The sequence below is a fragment of the Arvicanthis niloticus genome, chromosome 14 (assembly GCF_011762505.2).
Source record: "Arvicanthis niloticus isolate mArvNil1 chromosome 14, mArvNil1.pat.X, whole genome shotgun sequence".
Taxonomy (NCBI): Eukaryota; Metazoa; Chordata; class Mammalia; order Rodentia; family Muridae; genus Arvicanthis; species Arvicanthis niloticus.
In genome coordinates this window covers 8954091-8975000 of record NC_047671.1, presented here as the reverse complement: position 1 = coordinate 8975000, position 20910 = coordinate 8954091, and the positions used below count along the sequence as shown (strand labels likewise).

General features: G+C 39.6%; 1 protein-coding gene across 7 annotated transcripts in view; it reads right to left on the bottom strand.

Annotated features, from left to right (window-relative positions):
* The window catches only part of Atp9b (ATPase phospholipid transporting 9B (putative)), a 192133-nt gene that overhangs the window by 91721 nt on the left and 79502 nt on the right, over positions 1-20910 (bottom strand). For all 7 annotated transcript variants that reach the window (XM_034517990.2, XM_034517991.2, XM_076912372.1 and 4 more), the window contains one exon: positions 13292-13368. In XM_034517990.2, the coding sequence (XP_034373881.1) occupies positions 13292-13368 (77 nt within the window). The remainder of the gene's footprint in view (positions 1-13291; positions 13369-20910) is intronic.

Below are 20910 nucleotides of genomic sequence, written 5' to 3'. Positions count from 1 at the left end.
ACCATTCCCGCCTGACTTGTAAATGGGGCGCATGTCAAACAAAGAGCCTGATGCCTGGTAACTCTTCTTCTCCTCCTTCAGTTTGTTCCTCCTTGGCACCTACTTGCTGAAGCTGATCAGTTAGGCCTCATGTCTCTAATGTTTACAGTATCCTCAATAGTGCCACCAACTGGGTACACCAAGTGTTCATACACATTCTAATTACAATAGCTAGGAAATCCACCTGTCCACACTGAAGACACTTGGCATTCTAAGAGCAGGCATGAGATCAGCTATCTTCTTTCTTGTTTAAAAAGTAAACTACCGAGGGTATTCAAGATCTGAACACTGTCAAGTCTGTATCTATGACATCTTACTGGAAAAGCAATTTGGAAATGTGGTATTTAAAGAGAAATTATACATACACACATGCACACATGTATGTATGATGTATGTATATATGTATGTATGTATGTATGTATGTATATGCACACCCACAGCTCAGGCTAGCCTCAAATTCCACGTGGACTTAGCTGAGGACTAAGGTTACAGGAGTGCACTACTATGTCTGGTTTTGTGTGGTGCTGCAGATCAAACCCTGGGCTTTGCACATGCTGGGCAAGCACTCTACCAACTGAGCTACATCCTCAATCTAGAATTTTATTTTTATATAACAGCCAACATAATAAAAAAATTTAAGATAATGACTAAAGCAGCATAAAAATTTTCAAGTAAAAATAAATCAAAATTGTATGCAACTCTTAGAAAATTACAAAAATATTTAAAGGGTTACAAAATATTAATTAAAGACTAAATTATAAAATCAATTGTCTTGAAAAGCTCTGTAGTGATGAAATGCAATTATAATTGACCTGCTTACAGCCTCAAAGTGCTTTAGAATACATCCACAGCCCAATATATGAGGAGACCCTGAGTAACATGTATAGTCATGTTGTGGACATGACGGGATAAAGACAAACCAGACCAGGCACTGTTCTTCAAGGTTTGGAAGATCTAGAAAGTATTTCCTCCTCAACTTGCTTTTTGGTTATGGCATTTTGTTACAGCAATAAAACCCTTAATTAAGACATCCAGCATAGCTTCTATACATCCTAGAATGTCAGTCGTGTGATGGATGTGTGGTGGGAACGGAAAGGATACTAAACAAGGGCAAGGCTCAATTTAATGACCTAACGGCTGCAGAGTAAAGATCAGTTCTGAAACTCTACAAAGTGTAAAGCTGACAAAATAATTTACCAAATATAAGGTTGTATCAGAGACTTCTACAGAGTCTGAATGAACACTTTACACACTTAGCTTTACATGGTCACAATGACAACAACTGCACACTCTCCGTTTTTCACCAAGCCCAAGCTGCAGAACCTTGAAAAGCAGCTCACTATGTAATGGTGGAGATGACAGGAGAACTTATATGACTAAAAATAGGAAGCTCAGAAAGAAGCTCAGTGAGGCCAGCAGCTTCAGTATGGCAGTGAAATCACAGCTAAGAGCACTTGGAGAGAACATAACTTCTATTAATAAGATGTTAGTACATTTACAATGATGAACTTTTGCTTTTATCACACTTAAAAAATATAGATCCTGGGGGATAGAGAGATGGCTCTGTGGTCAAGAACACTTAGCCGCTTCTGTAAAGGACCTGGGTTTGGTTCTCAGCAACCAGCTTACAACCATCTGTAACTCCAGTTGTAGGAATTCTGACCCCTCCTGGCCTCTATGGGCAGCAGGCACAAAGGTAGTATGTGCAAACATACAGAGAAAGCAGATAACAAACTTTTAAAAATACTGACCTTTTCATGTTTTATATATATGTACCTTCAGAGGCCAGAGGTCAGCCTCAGGCATCCTTTCTTAAAAGCTGTCTTTGGTTTTTCTGGGATAGTCCTGGGGCTCACCTATTAGGCAAAACTGGTTGGCCTGAGAGCTCCTGGGGATCTTGCCTTTCTCTACCACCCGAGTGCTAGGATTATAGGACCTGCCAACACATGAGTTCTGCAGACAGAACTCAGGTCCCCAGGTTTGTGAGATAAGCACTATACCAACTGAGCTGTCTTCCTAGTTCCCCACCATCTATCTCCAAGCACATATGCTTAACTTTTAGGTTCTAGACTGTGGGTTTAGCTCAGTGGTTAAGCACATTCCTAGCATGCACAAGGGCCTACTAACCTGCTAAGAAGCCTATCAACAGCATTCTTAACATCCCTGACCTTTCTGACTTTTCGCCTCCTAGACAGACTGATCACCTGCCAGGGCATGTTGGTGATTTTTCTATAGAACCTTTACTTGCTAGTCAAAGGGATTTTCAACCCCTCCTCTGCTCACAATACAAAGTCTGCCATACCTCATTGTGACTCTGATGCTTATTTTGATTTTCAGCCTATTTTATCTTTCTCAAAATCCTGTTATCTCAGTACAAAAGCAGTCCCAGGCTCCAAAGGATGCATGCTATAAAGCAGTTGTCCCTCTGGTCCCAGGATCACAAAAGGGCCAGTTTCTCAGAAGAGACCTACAGGTGCTGTGCCTGACCCCAGATGCAGAACATGGGAGGATCTGTTTCTGGACTTCAGCTTATTCTAACCTGCTTCCCAGACACCCCTTAAAGCAAAGTCAACTCCTTATCACTGCCTCTACATCTGAACAAGGTGTGGCTGGCAAAAGTCTCACTGTAATATAAAACAAGCCTTCACCTGCACCTAGCACTGTGGTCAGTCTTTTCAAATCCCCTCTGCCAGCTTTCTTTCCCAGCCAGTCTTCTCCAAATTCCTGAGATTTCCCTAAAGCCCCAGGTCTCAGCTACTTCACTGAGGCAGACACGCTTCCCAGTTCAGGGCCATTCAAGTATACCCACTTGCACCTTCCCTGCAGTCAGCTATACTCTGAAGACTATGAACTTGCCTCCTTTGGGTCTAGCCAATCAGCCGCCTTCTTTTTCTTTAAGGATTCTTCTACATCCTCCCTGATACTACCATTCCCTATCAACATGGACACCTTTATCTCTGGGGTAAACCATTCTCTCTTGGCCCCAGACCTCACAACTTTTCATCTCCCAATATGTAACTTCTGGCTTTACAGGCCTACTGATCTAAGGTCACTGGAGCCCTCCAAACAGTAAGCCCCACATCCATTTAGCCCATGAAAGCCAAGCTCCAATCAGACTGTACGATGTGATACTTGGGACTCTATGCTCCTTAAACACACCTGTGTACAACACATAAGTCTGCCTTCTGTTGCAATGTGATGCTTCTGAAGGTTTCTTGACATGATTGATTGTCCTTGGCCTAGCACGACCTTCACAAAAGGTACCTATCCCAAGACTTCAACAGCATTAGCCCCTCACCTCAGTGAGGAGATCCAGGATTATCTCTAATGGCATATGGAATTCTTTCTTTTGAATCAAAGCTAGGGAAGTTTTAGGGCAGTGGACACTATCTTATAGGATGGGCATACAGTCTAAGCTAACACATTAAAATTTGCAATTTATATTAACTCACATTCAGGTCTTTGTGACTGCTTCTTTACTCTACATCTAAGTTCCAGGAGGTGGTATGGGGAAACCTTTGACATGTAAGGAGAAGGGCATCTCTGATACTTACACCAGTGCATGTGACACCAGTGTCCAGGCTATAGCCCTGCCACAGGCCTTCCCACTTCCTCACAGCCACAGCCCCAAGATTGTGGTTGCTTTCCTCTCCAGTCGGCTCCCTTCAGGGCACAGAAAGCTGACACTCTTGCTAGAATGATTCTTAGAGCCTGAGGGGTTTTCCATGGGCTTATGCAGCCAACTAAGGTTGGCTTGCAAGGACTGGGACTCTCCCACAGGGATGCCCATCATGCAGAGACACAGGCAAGCATTGCTAATATATAGTTTCCACACCTCAGCCCCAGGAGTCCTGCAAGAGGAAAGGGGCCTATACCCCCTCAGGACCTGTCTCTCTACTAGCTCCCCAACTTATGGCCGGCCACATGAGGACATCTGAGGGCCCTGCTTCTACATCCCGTCACTTAATCCCTAACTCCACAGTAATTCCCCGTAAGAACTGTCTCTTGGCTCTCAATAGTATCTAGTCCCTCAAAATCAAACTTTTCTGTGCTTATAATACCAGCAACTAGGGAGGTGAATGCATAAAAATCAAGAGTTTGGGCTAAGAAAGCAAGTTGGAAGTCAGTGTGGGTCACACAAGACCTTGCTCAAAACACATTTGAATGTACACACATATAGATGCACACATGTCAGCAGCCCTGGATGGTCTAAAACCCATAGAGATATGCCTGCCTTAGTCTCCAGAAATCTGGAATTAAAGGTGTACACCACCATGCCTAGAATTAGATATATAAACAACCACTAGAACTGTTATGATCTGCTATCTAGAAGGTCACCATTCGGGAATGTACATCAGAAGAGGTTTGACTACTGATCCAAGACTGCAGAGAGACTTGAGTCTACCCTCCTTCTGTTCAGCATCATTCCCTGATGGCAATTTCCTGCTGATAATGTTGTGTGCTCAGCCTGTTGGGAAGAGGCAGAACACCTCATGATCTGCCTTCACCCATACAAGAGGCAAATGCATCATCTGAGACCAAGACTAAACTCAGAGTAGTCATTTTTCTTTATATTGTTTGGAATTAAAAACGAATTAAATTGATCCATTATGAAAATTCTATTCTCTATATTGTGTGATTCAGACCATGTCTATATCTTAAGGCTATGAAACAATTTTTGTAATTGTAATAACAAAACAAATTATTGACTTTAAGTTAAGAAAATTGTTGCTTGAATGACTAAATATTCAGCCAAAACAAATCTTTCCCTAAATTGTGTCATACACAACTTGCTCATTTCCACAGGTTAATGAACTCTCTGTCGCTATGCTATCTGTAGTTCATTTCTATTTCTAAGTCTTTATTTGGAGTTAAAGAAAAGTGCCCACAATGCAGTTTGGCAACTACCTGACTGTGTAGCACAGTTAATGTTAGTAATCAACATTACTGCAACACAAAAAATATATTTCACATCAGGACCAATGGCAAAAGTAACAGAAATCTGATTATGTATATGTAATAGCATCATACTAAGTCACACCATAAACAGACTAGTATAGTCTATTCACTAAGTGCAAGGTATAGGAGAAGAGGCCAAAGACAGAGCACTCTTTGGATTAGCCTCTCACTAAGGCAGTACTGTTTTCAGTCCTTACAAGAAATACAACAGGCAGTCCCCTGCTTAGAGGTAAGGTGGCACAACTATTATAAACCATGTTCACAGGAGTCATTTTTATTGCTTATTTAACTCTTTGGTTTTCTTGCATCTTTTGACTGTGTAAGGAGCATGGGATATAAGAATGTACACAACACAGGTCCTGCCTCCATGCCATTTAAAACTTATGGAAGACAGGGATAAGTAACTCAGTAGTTGTCTTGAGCTGACTCCTATCTTCACCGAGCATTTACTGAGAAACTAGCTTGTGCGGAGTGCCAGAAACACCAAGATAAATGGATAGTCCAAGTCAAGAAATGTGATGGATACGGCAGAATAATCACTGGTCTACACAGTGTGTGGCCAGATGGCCCTACAAGCTTAAGACACACAAAGCAAGCCCTCTAGAGTGGCACTGAGTGAAGGGAGGAGGGAAGGAAGGATGAAGAAGGGCTCATGGCATCCAGCAGAGAGGCTACTGTTTATCACCAGAGCAACAGTAAACATTTGAACAGACGGGTAAGTGCAATAAGGAGTGAGCCTTATCACACCTCCCTTCCTGCTAAGAGAGCACAGTATTTGCTGCTGTGGAAATATGTCATGGTTTCTCTGCACAATGAGCTGCAGATTCCTGGACCCAATGGAAAAGAAAGGCTGGCTACTGTTGGAAGCCAACTTTAAGCAGAAAGCAGCTAGAAAGCAGCTAGAAAGCAGCTAGAAAGCAGCTAGAAAGCAGCTAGAAAGCAGCTATCAACTTTGCAGCCATCTGGAACCATATACCCTGATAGAGACTTGTTTTTCAATAGCCTACAACAGCTGAAGCACACTCTGATAAATATCTTGTTTATCCCACATAGCTTGTTTTGCTGTTTAGTGACCCCAGCTGCATGGTGCACGTGGTAAAATGTTTTCACCTGTGTTCTCCTGCTTGTGCTTATAAATGCCCAGGATTTCCTTGTAAGGGTGAAGTGGTAGTAGTAGTAGGTGTAGTGGTGTGTGTGTGGTGGAGACTTGACTACAGATCCTCTGGCTTGTCTCTATTCTTCGAGTCTCTTCCCCTTCTTCCCCCCACTCTCTCTCTTGCTAAACCCTGACATTCGAAACAGAGTGGGTCATTACAGGCTACTCCCTCAGTGGGCGGGCAGTCCACTCCATGGCCTGCCCAGAACCTGGCTCTGTGCAGCACAAGAGAACGAGGGATGAGTGAGGGAGGCAGCAGAATAAAGGAAGACAGGCAAACAGGCTCCATAGAGCTGGACTCCACCCCAGTGGACTTTTGGCAGGGAACCATGACAGCCCAAGGGGTCTATGTGACCTGGAGATTACAGAGGATGGCCACAGGACTTCCATTTGCATAAGAATGAATAGACTGGAACAGGTAGGGGGTGAACTGCTAAAAACTCCTCTAGCCTGAGAAAGGTAGCATCATATCGCTCTCTGAGAACTTGAGTGACAGAAAAGTGTCATCCCTCCACTCTTCTGTAACATGTTAGCTCTACCCACTATACTACACTCTACAAACAAGTTGGAGGAGTTGTCCTATCTTATTCACAGAATATGTCATCAAAATTGTGTCTTATGATGTGGGAGAAGAAAATTTTACTTATGCCAAAAATATGAAAAATAAGTATTATCACAAGTTCCTAACAGTTTTCAAGGCCTCAAGGCATGAAATCAAGGAGTTCAATAAATGAATATAATAATGAAATTGCCTACTTTCTTAAAGTAAAATCTCTGCTATGATTTTAGATTATTGTACTAACAACGCACAAAGAAACACTACTAAATGTATTCTTAATATAGACAAATATACAACAAGCATTTCTTATTCATAACATAATGCAGAACTAAGCAATTAAATAATTCACTTCCTATGCAAGGTATCTGATTTACAGTCAAATTTAAAGGCACTCAGGAACAAAACTGACATTTGTACTTTTGATGTTTCTGGGTTTGTAAAGCAGGTCTCAGTTGTCATCAGAATAGCTTCTATCCTATTGTCCTACAGCCTTAAGTCCACGTGTGCTCACAATGCATCCTAAAGCCATAAGTCCATGTGTACTCACAATGCAGACAGAGCCGTGTGTGCATTGTGAGTACACATGGTACACCAGTGTGCTGGACACAGTGATGGTGGCCTGAGCACCAGTGTAGCCCATGCAGATGTGCCCCATCTTATCTATGTGCTTGTAGAGGACTCCACAGTTGGCTTGAGAGTGGCTAATGTTTTCCTGATGAGGCTTGGAAATACTATGATTTGTTAATAGTTGTGAAAAAGGCATCCAAGTCTCTATCCAGGAGGCTGACCATAACACTATGTTCTCCCTATGCAGCTCTTGGTGAAGTAGTGAAGCACACATTAAATTAGAAACTATACTACTCAAGAAGGCAGCTATTAGAAAAACAAAGGGGTCCTATGATGGTATGTAACCATAGAAAAAACAAAAGCCAGCTATTTTAGTGTGATATTTTACTATAGATCAAGAGGACTCTAAAAATATTAATAAATGGTTCTTTTTAAAAATAAAAAAGCCATTTTCCAAAACTGCCTTGATTTCAACTGGGAATATACACCACAGTTGACTCTATTTTGTTCTATTGTCTGAAAATGCCTTGCAACAATCCAGATAACGAGAGGCAGCTCTAATTCCCATAATGGCACATGTCACCTGTCTCTCTGTCAATGAGACATCTGAAAGCATCTTTTTATTAGAAACACAAATCAATATGCCCGAGGGATTACAATAACTGCTTGAAGCAATTTGTATTATCATTTCATCCTTGATGTTCCTGCTCTGAGCAACTTATTATTATGAGCGGCATGAAAATGGCAACCTGTCACGATTGATTTTCCTTAACTTTCTCTAAGAATTTTTGCCTCTTAAATGTAATCAAGTATCATCTTATTAAATACATCTAAGGCTAGGTTTTATAAAGCAGTCCATTACTGAAGTGGTAGTCCTTGTAATTTAAACTTTCACCAAATTTCATTGTAAAGTTGCTTAGTAATAAAAACTTTTATTTGTTCAAAGTTTTAAAACTTCCAAATAGGAGTAGAGTCCATCTCCCAAGTAAGTCATATGATAAGGAACAATTTTCTCACATCTAGAAAGGTTAGAGAACTATCACTCCATCTGGATAATGCTGCTGTACTTTTTAGCTCCCCTGACATAAGCATATAGCTATGTTTCACTGTCATTAGAATGCAGGAACAAATTTAATAAAGAAATCTAAAGCAGTAAGTCAGAGTGTTGCATTAGTCACTTGCTCTACTTTACAGATACCTTTCTTGACCCAGGAATCTTTCTAGGGCAGACATCAGAGCAGAGATTCTCTCTAGGGTGCACTACAAACCCACAGGGAGCTGAGGCCGTTTCTGACTCTGGAAGTCTGGAAGGCAAGAGTTTACATTTCCATGTCTCACAGGGGACAGCACTGGTGCAGGCAGTCCTGCTGCTAACACAAAGAAGCAGTGCAGCCCATGCCATGGAAGAAGGGAGCAAGGCTGGCAGATAAACATGTTTTATGTATATTTTAACACCAATAAACTATGTATCTAGGGCCTAAATGCATGCTATCCATAACCACAAGGAAGAGAAAGGAGCTGGGGAGTGTCTGGTCTAAGCCTGGGTGTCAGAAAGGCCAGATTATTCTCCCTAGTTCTCACAAGTCATATCAGGTTGAAGAATTGGCTTTTTATTTTTAATCTACTAGAAACAAACAAACAAACAAGCCAAAAACAAGGTAATAAAACAAAGAGAAAAGGGAAATGTGCCAAAGACAAGAGATATTAGCTAAGGCAAACAGCAAGATTAAAAGTAGATTTATGAAGCTACTAGTAAAATTGGGTGAATATTCAATGTTCATTTGTCCATCTGCTTAGCTCTGCAGACATTTTAAAAGGCACAAACAGTTCCCTGCTTATGGTGGAGGATGCCTTTAATCCCAGCACTCAGGAAGCAAAGGCTAGCCTGGTCAACAGATTGAGTTCCAGGACAGCCAGAGCTACACAAAGAAACACTGTCTCGAAAATGCCAACAAAATAAAATAGGCACAAATAGGACCTTATAGATGCTCCAGCCTAAGTGGGAAAGTTGGCACTCTGTCTGGACTCCAGAGAGAAAGGGGCTGGTGGGAGTTGGTGCCTTTCCGGGCGTGGAAGAGAGATCCACTGCAACAGCCTCACCAAAACTAGAGCCTGGCAGATTTACATGCCTTTGGAATTGATGGTGGGAGGGGAGGTCTGAGTAGAGAAAGCTCCAAGAAGTTCAGCAGGGATGACCTTTGCTGGGTACTGGTAGTTGTGTCCTGGTGGGTGTGCATTATGTCTCTGCTACAAACCATGTTTTGTGGCAATGATTATGAGTTATGAGTTTCACACAATCTAGAACCACCTGAGAGATGGGCCTTTGAGCATGCTTGTGGGGGATTATCTTGACTGATTTAACTGAGATGAGAGACCTGAGCTCTATGGGTATAAGTAAAGAATGGGTGCTGAGAAGCAGCTCCCTCTGCCTTTTGACTGTGGATAGAACATAACCAGCAACCTCAAGCTCCTGACATTAGCACTTCTCTGCCATCATGACCTGGGAGACAACACTCTTCTACCTTGGGTTGCCTTTGTTAGGGTATTTAATAAAAGCAACAGAAACTTAACAAAGATGGATTCTAGTTTCCGAACAGTTTAAGTGTCAAACAGAAAGCTGATGGAGAACCACACCCACAGCAGAAGATAAAGTGAAATGATGCTGCAGGTCAACAGCATGTCAAACAGGAGCAGAGGCGGAAGCACAGAGGCAGCAATGTGAAGATGGGGTACTGAGTGTTTTATGGAAGGTACCTCATCACTCTGTTAGTCAACAAGTCCCAGACATGTGCTGTGGAAGTTTCTAAGCCAGAGAGGAGGGCAGGACTTAAAGACCTCCTTGAATAACAAAACTGGACTACTGCAAACTCATGCAATGATAGTCCTATGCCCTTGTTTGCCAAATGTGTGGTTGGAAAACACACATTTATTTTGAGATGAAAAGGCAAAATGACTCCTCAAAACACCCATAGGTTTGTAGCCTGACACTGCCATACCTCCATTCCATAATTCCTTTTCCTAGCTGTATTCCACCTTGTCACCAAGGACAGCCTTACTTTCTTTGACAGACATGGCTCTGGATGACCATTTTCAGTGTTCTCTCCTCTTTAGAGCTTGTCTACTTTCCAGCACAAGAAGGCCTCTGAGCCACGTCTGCACAGTTCCCTGGCCCAGGCCAGGCTGGTCATCTTCAAGGTTGTTGTTCTCCTCTCTGACACCTGCTCACAGCTCTGGATAAACCCACTGCCCATGTTGAGACTCTTGCACATGGATGATAAAAGACCTTAGTTTGTCTTAGTTTGTCTACACCACTGCCATAAAATTCCAAGAAGAGTTGTATCTTTGGAACTGCTCAACAGTGTCAAAGCTGAGTAGCTAGGCTTTCATGCCTGGCCCTTTTAGGAACTGTGAATCCCTGATCAAGTTCCTTGTAAACTCTACTACTGAACCAGCTGTTAAATAAAGGATTCATTGTTTTTCATTAAGTCAAAATTAGTTGTCCTGAACCATTTTAAATCTTAGGATCCTAAAAGAGTTCTGAAAGTTTGCACAGTTCTCACATGTGTATATCAAAGTAAAGGCAGGATGTATACCACCCAGGAAGAGTGACCAGGTAACGCCATGAGATTTTTTTCTAAGTATTCAACAATATGTTTCAGGGACCCTTGGAGGCCTGCACTAAGCCTGCTCTTGTGGAAGACGATCAATGTCCTTTATTCTTTCCTAGAAGGGTTACTGTGATACTGAATTTTCTCACCAGGAAAAACACAATCAAACCACAAAATCCTTTGTCTTATAGTACAATCTTTCTTAATTTATTCTCTCTCGCTTCCTCAGCAAGTATTTTTAAATTTTAAATTGGAAATAAAATTTGAGACTGGCAATATTTCATGTCACTAAACAACATTAGGAACTGTGATGCAGCTGAGTAAGGTGATACACATCCCAAAATTCTGAAGAGGTAGGAGGGTACTTGTGAGTTCCAAGCCAGTCACAGCTGTACAACAACAACAAAATAATTATGATAATAATTATGATACAGCATCTACTGAGCACTTGTTAGGTAGCAAGCTCTTTTTAAAAACCAACACACGCACCAGCTGATTCTTAACTGCATGTTGGTATCATCTTTATTTTACAGATGTAAAAATGAAGATTAAGAATTAAACAATTTGTTCAAAGTCTAGAACCTGATCAATGGCAAAACCTAGATTGTTCCCCAGTGACAAAGCAAGTGTAAGAATCCTTAACTATGACAATAAACGTGTCTGAAGCATAATGAGCCAACATGAGACATGAGCAGAGACTAAAGCTGCTAAGCTAGAGACTATGAAAAACAACTGGATCTAAGTGCAACTGAAGAATAAGGGGGAATTTAAAAGTCTGATTAAAAGGTAGCTTTTAAATGTTAATCTTATTGCTTAAAATTAAGATTATCTTACTATCATCATAAACACAAAATGAAGACAGTGAGAAAAGTCTTGACACTGCATGTGCATTAGTATGTCCTACCTGTTCACTGAGGAAACAGTCATCACGTGTCTTTGAAAATATGTATAAATATGAGCATCATTCTGTAATTAGCTACTGAATTGCTTTACTATAACTTTAGTTCTATTGTTGAAGTAGTGACTAAGGTATATTTGATACCCAGAATAGGGTTTGCTAAATAAATCTAAAGGGATATTACTCCTCATCACAGTTAAGTTCATATTGAAATTATAGTAGATATATGCACACAAACTTATTCAGTTTTAACCTGGTGAAACGAATCTACTGAGCATTTGGCACAATTTCATCACATACACAAACCTTCACCATTCATTTCTCTGTTGGATACTGTCTGCTGTCTGTCTTCCTTCCTCCCTTCCATCTATCCACCCAGCCATCATCCACTCATTAGTCTACTCATAATCCATTTATCCACCCAACCCCCTCTCTCTCAATCTATATCTATCTATATCATCTATATCTATATTCATATCTAACCTGCCTACCTACCTACTTATAACTGACCAGCTGTGTTGGGGAGACTCTCTAGCAGGCCCCACTCACATCAGCAGCATGGGAGTTAATCTACTGTAGTGGAGTTGGGCCATATATGGGGCTGATGATATTTTCCTGTTTAGTTTGTTCTTTTATTTTGTTTTTGAGACAGACTCTTTTACTATGAAGCCCAGGATGGCTTTAAACTTATGACATAAGCCACTACATTTGGCATACTTTCTGAAAGGCTATTTTAAAAATAGTTCTTAGCTGAAGAAGTGGATTATATCATACCAGACATATACATGTATTTTTAAGGGCATATTTCATTTCTACTGCTTAGTAGAAAGTTTTCCAGCAAAAACCAACCTTTCCTTTTAGTAAGCTACAGAGTAAGACATGGATTTTGTGAGAACTGTTTGCTCTACTTAAATATATATGTAATATTTCAAATAAGCATAAGCTGAACAGCAAAGTTTTTCATTTAATTATACTTTCAAACACTGACACACTAAGTTTATTGTGAACAATGAATCAGCCACACAGCAAATACTGAGAATTCACACTAACTTTTCATTGTGATTTAACTTATAAACACATTTTGATTGCATAAGTGATAATTTCAGGAGTGTTTACAGGAGTCTTTATGCTTTTACTATGTTTCTGAAATGAAAGAAATAACCTGTATATAACAATATTATCAAGATAAATAATACAAAGCACTAATAGATTGTTTTAAAAATAAACCATCAACATAAAGAACACAAGGTACAAAATAAACTTAGATGAGAAACCCAGCACTAACTATCAAAAATAAGGACTATAAGGAAGGCAGATGAGGCAAAGGATTCATAACTGTGAGAATGGATACAGACACAGGGACTCATTATAATTTTCCAGCAATCAAATCTGTTTTTCATGTTATATATTATGCTATATAAATGGGCTACTCAGCTCTACATAGACTTTCCTACTGAAAGGAAAAAACAAGTTCATTAAAGCAGTTGCTCCTTAATCTAGCCTACCTTATTTTTTGGATTGGATGTGTTCATTACACTTCGAGTCTCTTTTCCAGTATAAATGACAACACCTATTACAGTACCTGCAAAAACATGAAAGTGGTCCTTATAGCAATACTTGAAAGCATAGATAACACTAATTAATTGTCTTGATGGAAAATATATTATACTGTTTGAGTTCATACACATTTATCCAATAGTCTATTTGATTTGGTTAGTTCAGCAAAATTTAACCTTAACTTTTAAAAGAGGATTAGAAGTGACACAATTTGTTTAAACAATACAAATTTGCCTACACATAACAGCAAAAACTATTAACACACTTCTTCCTGACAATAAGAGTGGCATGGGCTTTTCCTTACTGTCTACTGAGACAGTGAGAAGTTCACGATTGCAATGGTATCAAAGGCTGTATTCCTATCTGAAACCCGCACTGTTGGACCACCACATCAGGACAGGCAGTCTTGACTGTGTTGCTGTGCATGGGAGACCAGGAGAGCCTTTGTGGCTGCTTCACATGCTCATTAAGAACACAGCACCAGAGGACAGGACATTACTCAGTGGGGCACTTGGCCAGCATGTGCTGGGCTCTGGGACCCACCCTTAGCACCACAAAAAAGAAAATAAATAAATAAATAAATAAATAAATAATAAAAAGCCATGTAGTCGAGCAAACAAAAACTCACCAGAAACATAATTTTTAAAAACTTGATTTTACATTTAGAAGCTACTCATTTCCTTCATGGATGTCTCTAAAAGTTTGGTTTTCTAAGCCAGTAGATAGATTAGGAACGTGTAGTACTTTTTAAACTTAAGGAAATGATAACTAACCTGTATGTTATAAAGGCTCAGCATTTATCTATAGACTGCAAAACTAAAAATCACCATGGAACCTATACACAACACCTGCATCATTTATAGACCTATTTTTGTCCTTAAAATTAAAAACTTTCATATTAAAATTACAAAGTAGAAAGACATTATATATGTATGCATATAAAGTAGTGAAATTAACAGTCCTAACAAATTTAACTATAAAAATTATATAAAAACTATTCTGTTAAAGTTCAAGGCCAACCTGGGTTACACAGTAAGAACCACAACAAAACCAAAACCCCAAAATCCACATAACCATAGATGTGACATTAACATGTGAAATTTAGCAAACCGTAAGTTAGGATCCATGAGATAACTATGACCCGTTATTTGCTCCATCTGAACAGAAAGAGCCACATGTTGGGGCAGACCCACTGTGGTCCTCAGCAGTGCCGTGCAGCTCATATACAGAGGCTGCAGACCTTGTAGTTCTATCTGAGCATTACCATCTAGAACTGGACCAAGTTCTAGGAAGGTGTGATTGGCCGACAAGGAGCATGAAGCTCACCCAGCTATTATTGAGGTAATAGTACTATCAGAAACTTTCTCACACAAAAGCTTCCGCCACAGAATTGCTTCACTATTAAAAGAACAAGGTTAAATGTTAAATATAACCTCATCAACATTTTCTTCCTATTTTGCCAATTTAATTTATTCAAGATATAAAATTGCCATTAATGTTGAAATAATCTATTCTCACAACAAATGCAACTTCCAACTAGATTTACTTATTTATCTTTTAAGATTAGCAGAACAATACAAGTGTCAAGGAAGCCTTCAGAATGATTCATTAAGCATACAAGCTCTATCCTAAAAACCAAGGCAGATTCTGAACCATGTGGATTCCAGGCTGGTATAATTTACAGTACTCAACGAGAGAAATGCAAGACTAACAAGAGACATGGAATACTGGCACAATTCCTCGTGTTACAGTTGTGCAATGTATTAACATTTGCTAAAGGCTCTCACTTTATTCTCTCATTTGATAGTTGCTAAAAATGACTACTCAGTGTAATTAGTTTAAATGCATTGTTGTTCTGAGTCTCATGCTTTTTAATTACTTTAAATTGCCTGAATTAGTTGAGTACTATGCAGGACTCTTTACTCTCTTGGACAAAGGATTTGTATTTATAGAAAGATGTAGGTCCCTGTAGAAAGACACAGAGCAAAGGGAAAAGATGACAGTCTTTAAAATGAGCCTCTAGGACAAGGCAAGACATATTCTTGGATACTGCAGCAGATGCAAAATGTGTTCAGATTTCCCAGGGGTGAGGGCATTTACATGCAAGAATTTCAAATCTTTTAATCCATATTTTTAGTTTAAAATTAACCTCTCATTCTAGCTCCAAACTGAGAAACTTCTGTAAATTCTTAAATACATATGCATGTTAAACCCAGAGCCACAAAGAAATCCCTATCGGGTATGTACTGCACAACAAAATCCCTACGAGCAATGAGACATAATATCTAGAAGTAAACCAAATTTTAGTTCAGTTTGCAGGAAGAAAATATTTTAAAAGTCTCATGAGTACTTAATCCTGAAAGCCAATGCTATACTCATCTGGTTGAAATGTACACCTAGAATTTGACTAAAATCATTAAAAAACATAAAAAGATTCAGATGCTAACTTTCCCAAGCAGTCTTAGCATAAGAATGATACCCTGATACTACTGAACAGACACACATCCAAGCCCTACACTGGCTGCACTCTTGGGGTAAGTCTAAAGGTCACTGTGTGCTCCATCCACATTAACTTCAAACTGCAGATCCATTACACCTACATTTGAGGTGGTCAGTTTTTAACACTCTGGCTATACTGTAGCCTCCCTGCTATCCATATATCTAAATTTCATAAAATACCCTACCAATTCAAATTAATAGTCGAGCTATATTTTAAAGCAAGTAACTTTTTTATGAAATCTAAAAGTGCTAATAGCATCAACCTTAGGGGAAAAGGTATTCTTCATGTAAATATTTAACATGTATGACTACAAAACGTAATCCAGCAAATCGAACTGACTACTCTCTTTATTTTAAATAATCAGACTCTCAAAGTTTTTTAGTTGCCACCTTTTCACCAGAGGTGACATCATGTGGACTTTACTCAACAACCAATACTTATAATTGAGAATCATTTTAGACGATCTAGAGAAGATTACATATAGATGCAAAACAATATGCCTAGACCCTTAAACAGACTAATTACTGGCTTTAAACTAACAGACAGTGGGGCACTTATTCAAATAAAACATAGCAAAAACCCAGAAGGAAAGTAAAAGACATAGTATGCATTCTGTGTATGTATAAAAGATCTGTCAAGCAAAGTATATATTGAATATTGGTAATGTTCCAGAACCTAGGAAATAGTATAAAGCCATTCACATCAGCCAGAACCCAACTACAGTTGACAGAGGTTCTCTGGACCAATCTTTACAGAAGCTCCCTGAAAAGGAGCTTTGCAACCAGACCAAACAGGAAAGTACCAGGTGCATACTGACTGGAACACACAACAGACTTAGCCTGAAGAAGCCAGCATTAGAACTTAGAAACTCAAACAACACATAAGAAAGGACTTATGTCAGGGAGACTCCATGTGGCCAGAGACAAAGGGAGAGAGACACACACAAGAGCTGCACATGGCTAAAGCTGTAGGGAAGAGATACAGGAGACCTAACACCTACTAGGTCAGAGGCACGCAAACTGTAGCCTTTAGCAATCACTAGGCTTACAGCAAGCTCTGGACCAGATTCTGATGTTCACCTCTACTGCTTATACAAACCCTGCAGGAGACAGGCATTTTGCAAGAATGTCCACCCACGTACTGGATCTTGGGTTGCAGCCTCTTCCTGGATACTTTTCATACCTGTAAACATTACTGAGCAGCTAACACCTTCAACCAGAGCCTTCTGTGGCTGGTATTGGATTGGTTTCCCACTGAACTGTGGTCTCTTTCTACTTCAATACTAACTCTTAATGGCCTGTGCATGGCTAGAGTAGGAATATACCAAACCATACATAGAAAATAGCCAGACTTTACTTTGAAAATTTGTTCATTTAACTACTACTTACACAATAAAAGTGTGGTACTAGAAAAACAAACTAAAGGACAAAAGAAAATATACCCTCATTTAAAAAACAAGTCTTAGTAAACTATACCAAATGTATACAAATGTTTCTAAATGTTTGTTGTCAGTTTATGTATCTTCCATAATGCTTCAACCATTCCTAAAAGCCCCCATCTGCATGCATGCTACGCCATGCTCTAGAGGACAGAGATTATGGACAATAAAATCTGTGCACATACATTATTAAACACTGCTTCAGACAGTTTGCTTCTAGGTTTAGGACAACTCCATGTGGGGACCTGACCTACTTTTTAATGGAGTCTTCATAATGACATGGAGTCCCACACTTTTAAAACTTGACAAAAAAGGTCAGAAATAATTTCATTCTAAGAGCAACTCTAGACCTAGAAATGGGATGCAGTGAGACAACTCGTACTATGTGCTAGGCCATGGGAGACAAGAGAGACAATACAACTTACATAAATGTCATCAAGTCTCACCAACATGGCTGCCTAAACACAAATCAAGAAGGATGACACCAAAACAGACACTCTAGTAGGAAGATTCACAAGGCCTAAACCCTAGACAAAGAACAGGGGACAATTAAGGAAAGCCAAGAGCAGAAGTGAGTCCTATTCAGAAAAGCATACACCAGTTATTTATCCAACACCAAAGAGCAGCCCTGAAAACATATATATATATATATATACATATATATATATATATATATATACACACACACACATATACCACATATACACACACACACACACAAATAATATTATATGGATAATATAAGCAGGTTGTATTTATATTTAGGAACATACATATATATATGTATGTATGTGTTACACATACACATGTATACATATGTATGTTTTATACATACATATATGTATAAAGCACATGTTTTATACATACATATATATGTGCAACAATGAAGGAAAGAAGACATGAATGTGAAAGGTGAAGAGAAATAAACACATGGAAGCGTGTAAAAGGGAAGAAAGAGAAGTGGGAAGGTATATAATTATAATCTATTTTTTAAAAGGTGCCATTCTCAATTTACTTAAAAAGAACTCTAAGCTTGTGATCAGTTAGAGAAGAGGTCAGAACCCTCAGGTTATTCCTAGCAGGTTTAGACTTGCAACACTCCTAAGTTTTTTTGTTTTTTGTTTTCTTTCTTTTTTGGTTTTTTGAGACAGGGCTTCTCTGTGTTGCCCTGGCTGTCCTGGAACTCACTTTGTAGACCAGGCTGGCCTCAAACTCAGAAATCCGCCTGCCTCTGCCTCCCAAGTGCTGGGATTAAAGGCTTGCACCACCACCGCCTGGCCTAAGTTTTTAAATAAAGATAAAACATCCTTTAAAATATTTAAAATCAAAGAAAATGCATATATTTTTAAATATCCAGACATATGTGAACATGAAAGGCATATCGATATTCTTTTCTAAGTGAACTGTCTAGAACAGCAGTTCTCAGCCTATAGTTTACAGCCTTTTTGGCAAACCTCTATCTCCAAAAATATTTATGTTATATTTCATAACAGTAGCAAAGTTACAGTTGCGAAGTAGCAATAAAAATCATGTTATGGTTGGGGCCACTCTATATGCAGGGTTACTAGATTACAGGGTTTCCATGTTGGGAAGGCTGAGAACCACTCCTCTAGAACATCTTCTGAGAGGATCAAGTGCCCATCCAAACCAGGGCTACAAGGGACAGACGGTATGATGCCCAGGTTAGGACTTCTGCAGGGGAGCTCTTAAGTACTTAGCTACTACATGCCAAAGTCATCCTGAAATCTAAAGTCAAACAAAAAACTATGTCCAGGAAGTTCTTAGGAGAAAGGCCACAAATCAATAGTACTGGGATTTGGTATCAACAGTCTAATACATATTTAAAACAGAAACAAAGAACAAAACGAAGTAAGATTTGTATTTAAAAGACAATCTTTTAATCCCTTAATAATACTTAATTTAACATCATAAATAAAATGCTCAATGACAGAAAAATTAAAATTCTGCCAAAACAGGCCCTTCCATGTCCCCTAGCGCAGATGCTCTCTTATGAACTGACCCTGGCATGGATGCTATACAGCTCCATGCCTGGGCACACAGGTATTCAGGCGTACCCTTCATTTGAGGAGCACAAGCAAGAGCGCCATCACATCACTGAACAGGCACATGGCTCATGGGTTTGTAGGGCTCAGGAAAGTCTATGGGCAGGTGAGGTCTTCCAAGGATGCTTCACACTTCCTAAGCTGAATTCAAAGTCCCTGAGCCTCTGGTCCCCACAGCAGAGGACCCAGTATTCCCACCTCTGAGATACCTTCATGAACAAACATCTTTGCTTTTCTACCTATATTTATCTTATAAATATATGTGCATATCAAACCATGAAACACCTCACAGAAGTGAGCACTTCAAGATTCTCACAATCTGCCTCCATGCTTGATTTTAAAGTGTGAAACATTGTAATAAAATTTTCATATCCTTCTGTACTCCCCCTGAACACCTATGCTCCTGTGTCATCCCCTTCCCCACATCTTGCATTCTTGTGTTTATAACCCCCATGTTAAAAAGTAAAAATTATAATTTGATAAAAAAAAAAAAAAAAGAATACAGTGTACCCCTGGTTCTGCTGACTTACTCCTGACAATCTATTTTCTTGTTCTTAGAAATACTTTGAATTATAAAACGTTATTGTGGTTAAAAACAAAAACAAAAAAATTTTTTCATATCTTATCACTAAAGGATGAATAAATATCTGTAGTTTTCTAGGACTGTGATGTAAGCAGGATCCATTTAAACAAAGGATAACAGAACTACCTTTTTTAGGGCACCATATCCTTTCAGTACTAGGCCTTCTCCTAGCTATGTTCTGGTGGGAATATTCCCACAACTGTCCTGTCAGCAATCACACTTGGAATCAATCAATCTCAATCTCTCTCCCTCTTTCCCTCCCTCCTTGCTTCCCTCCCTCCACCTCTCTCTCCTTCCTTCCCTCCCTTTTTTCCCTCCCTTCTTGATTTTTCAAGATAGGGTTTTTTTGTGTAACAGGGCCCCAGCTGTTCTGGAGCTTGCTCTGTAGACCAGGCTGGCCTCAAACTCACAGAGCTCTGCCTCCCACGTGCTGGGATTAAAGGCGTCCACTGCCGCCACCCTGCTGCACATGTGTGTCTTTAATCCATTTTCAATATCTCTTCTACACAGAAGCCTTTCCAACACCATGTCTGTAAGGTTCTTGGCTCACATACTTTCATAGGACATGGAACTTTTGTGGTACTTAAGCGTAGCTAAAATTATCTGGACCATTTTCTTAATGTCTTTTCTATCCACCTTAGCCACTGATAAGTTCCATTGCTGCCTCATTCCAGACTGTCTCAGACTGAGAAAGTGACACCTATTCAAAACTGCTGAGTGAATAGACAGGTCCAGAAAAGAGGGGATAGCACCCCTATGCCATAACCAGGACACAGACAATCTGGACACTGAGTTTCATGTCTGGTAACTTCCTTGAGATCAACTAGATTCTTCTGAGATTCCTTCCTCATGTTGTCACTGGCGTCAACCTGCTTCTGACCTGGTAGTAAACGCTGCACTTCTAATACACCCCATAGAAATTGATTTGCAGAACCGTAAACTTAAGTAACTTCCTCTTTAACCATGGGAATATTCCACCTTCT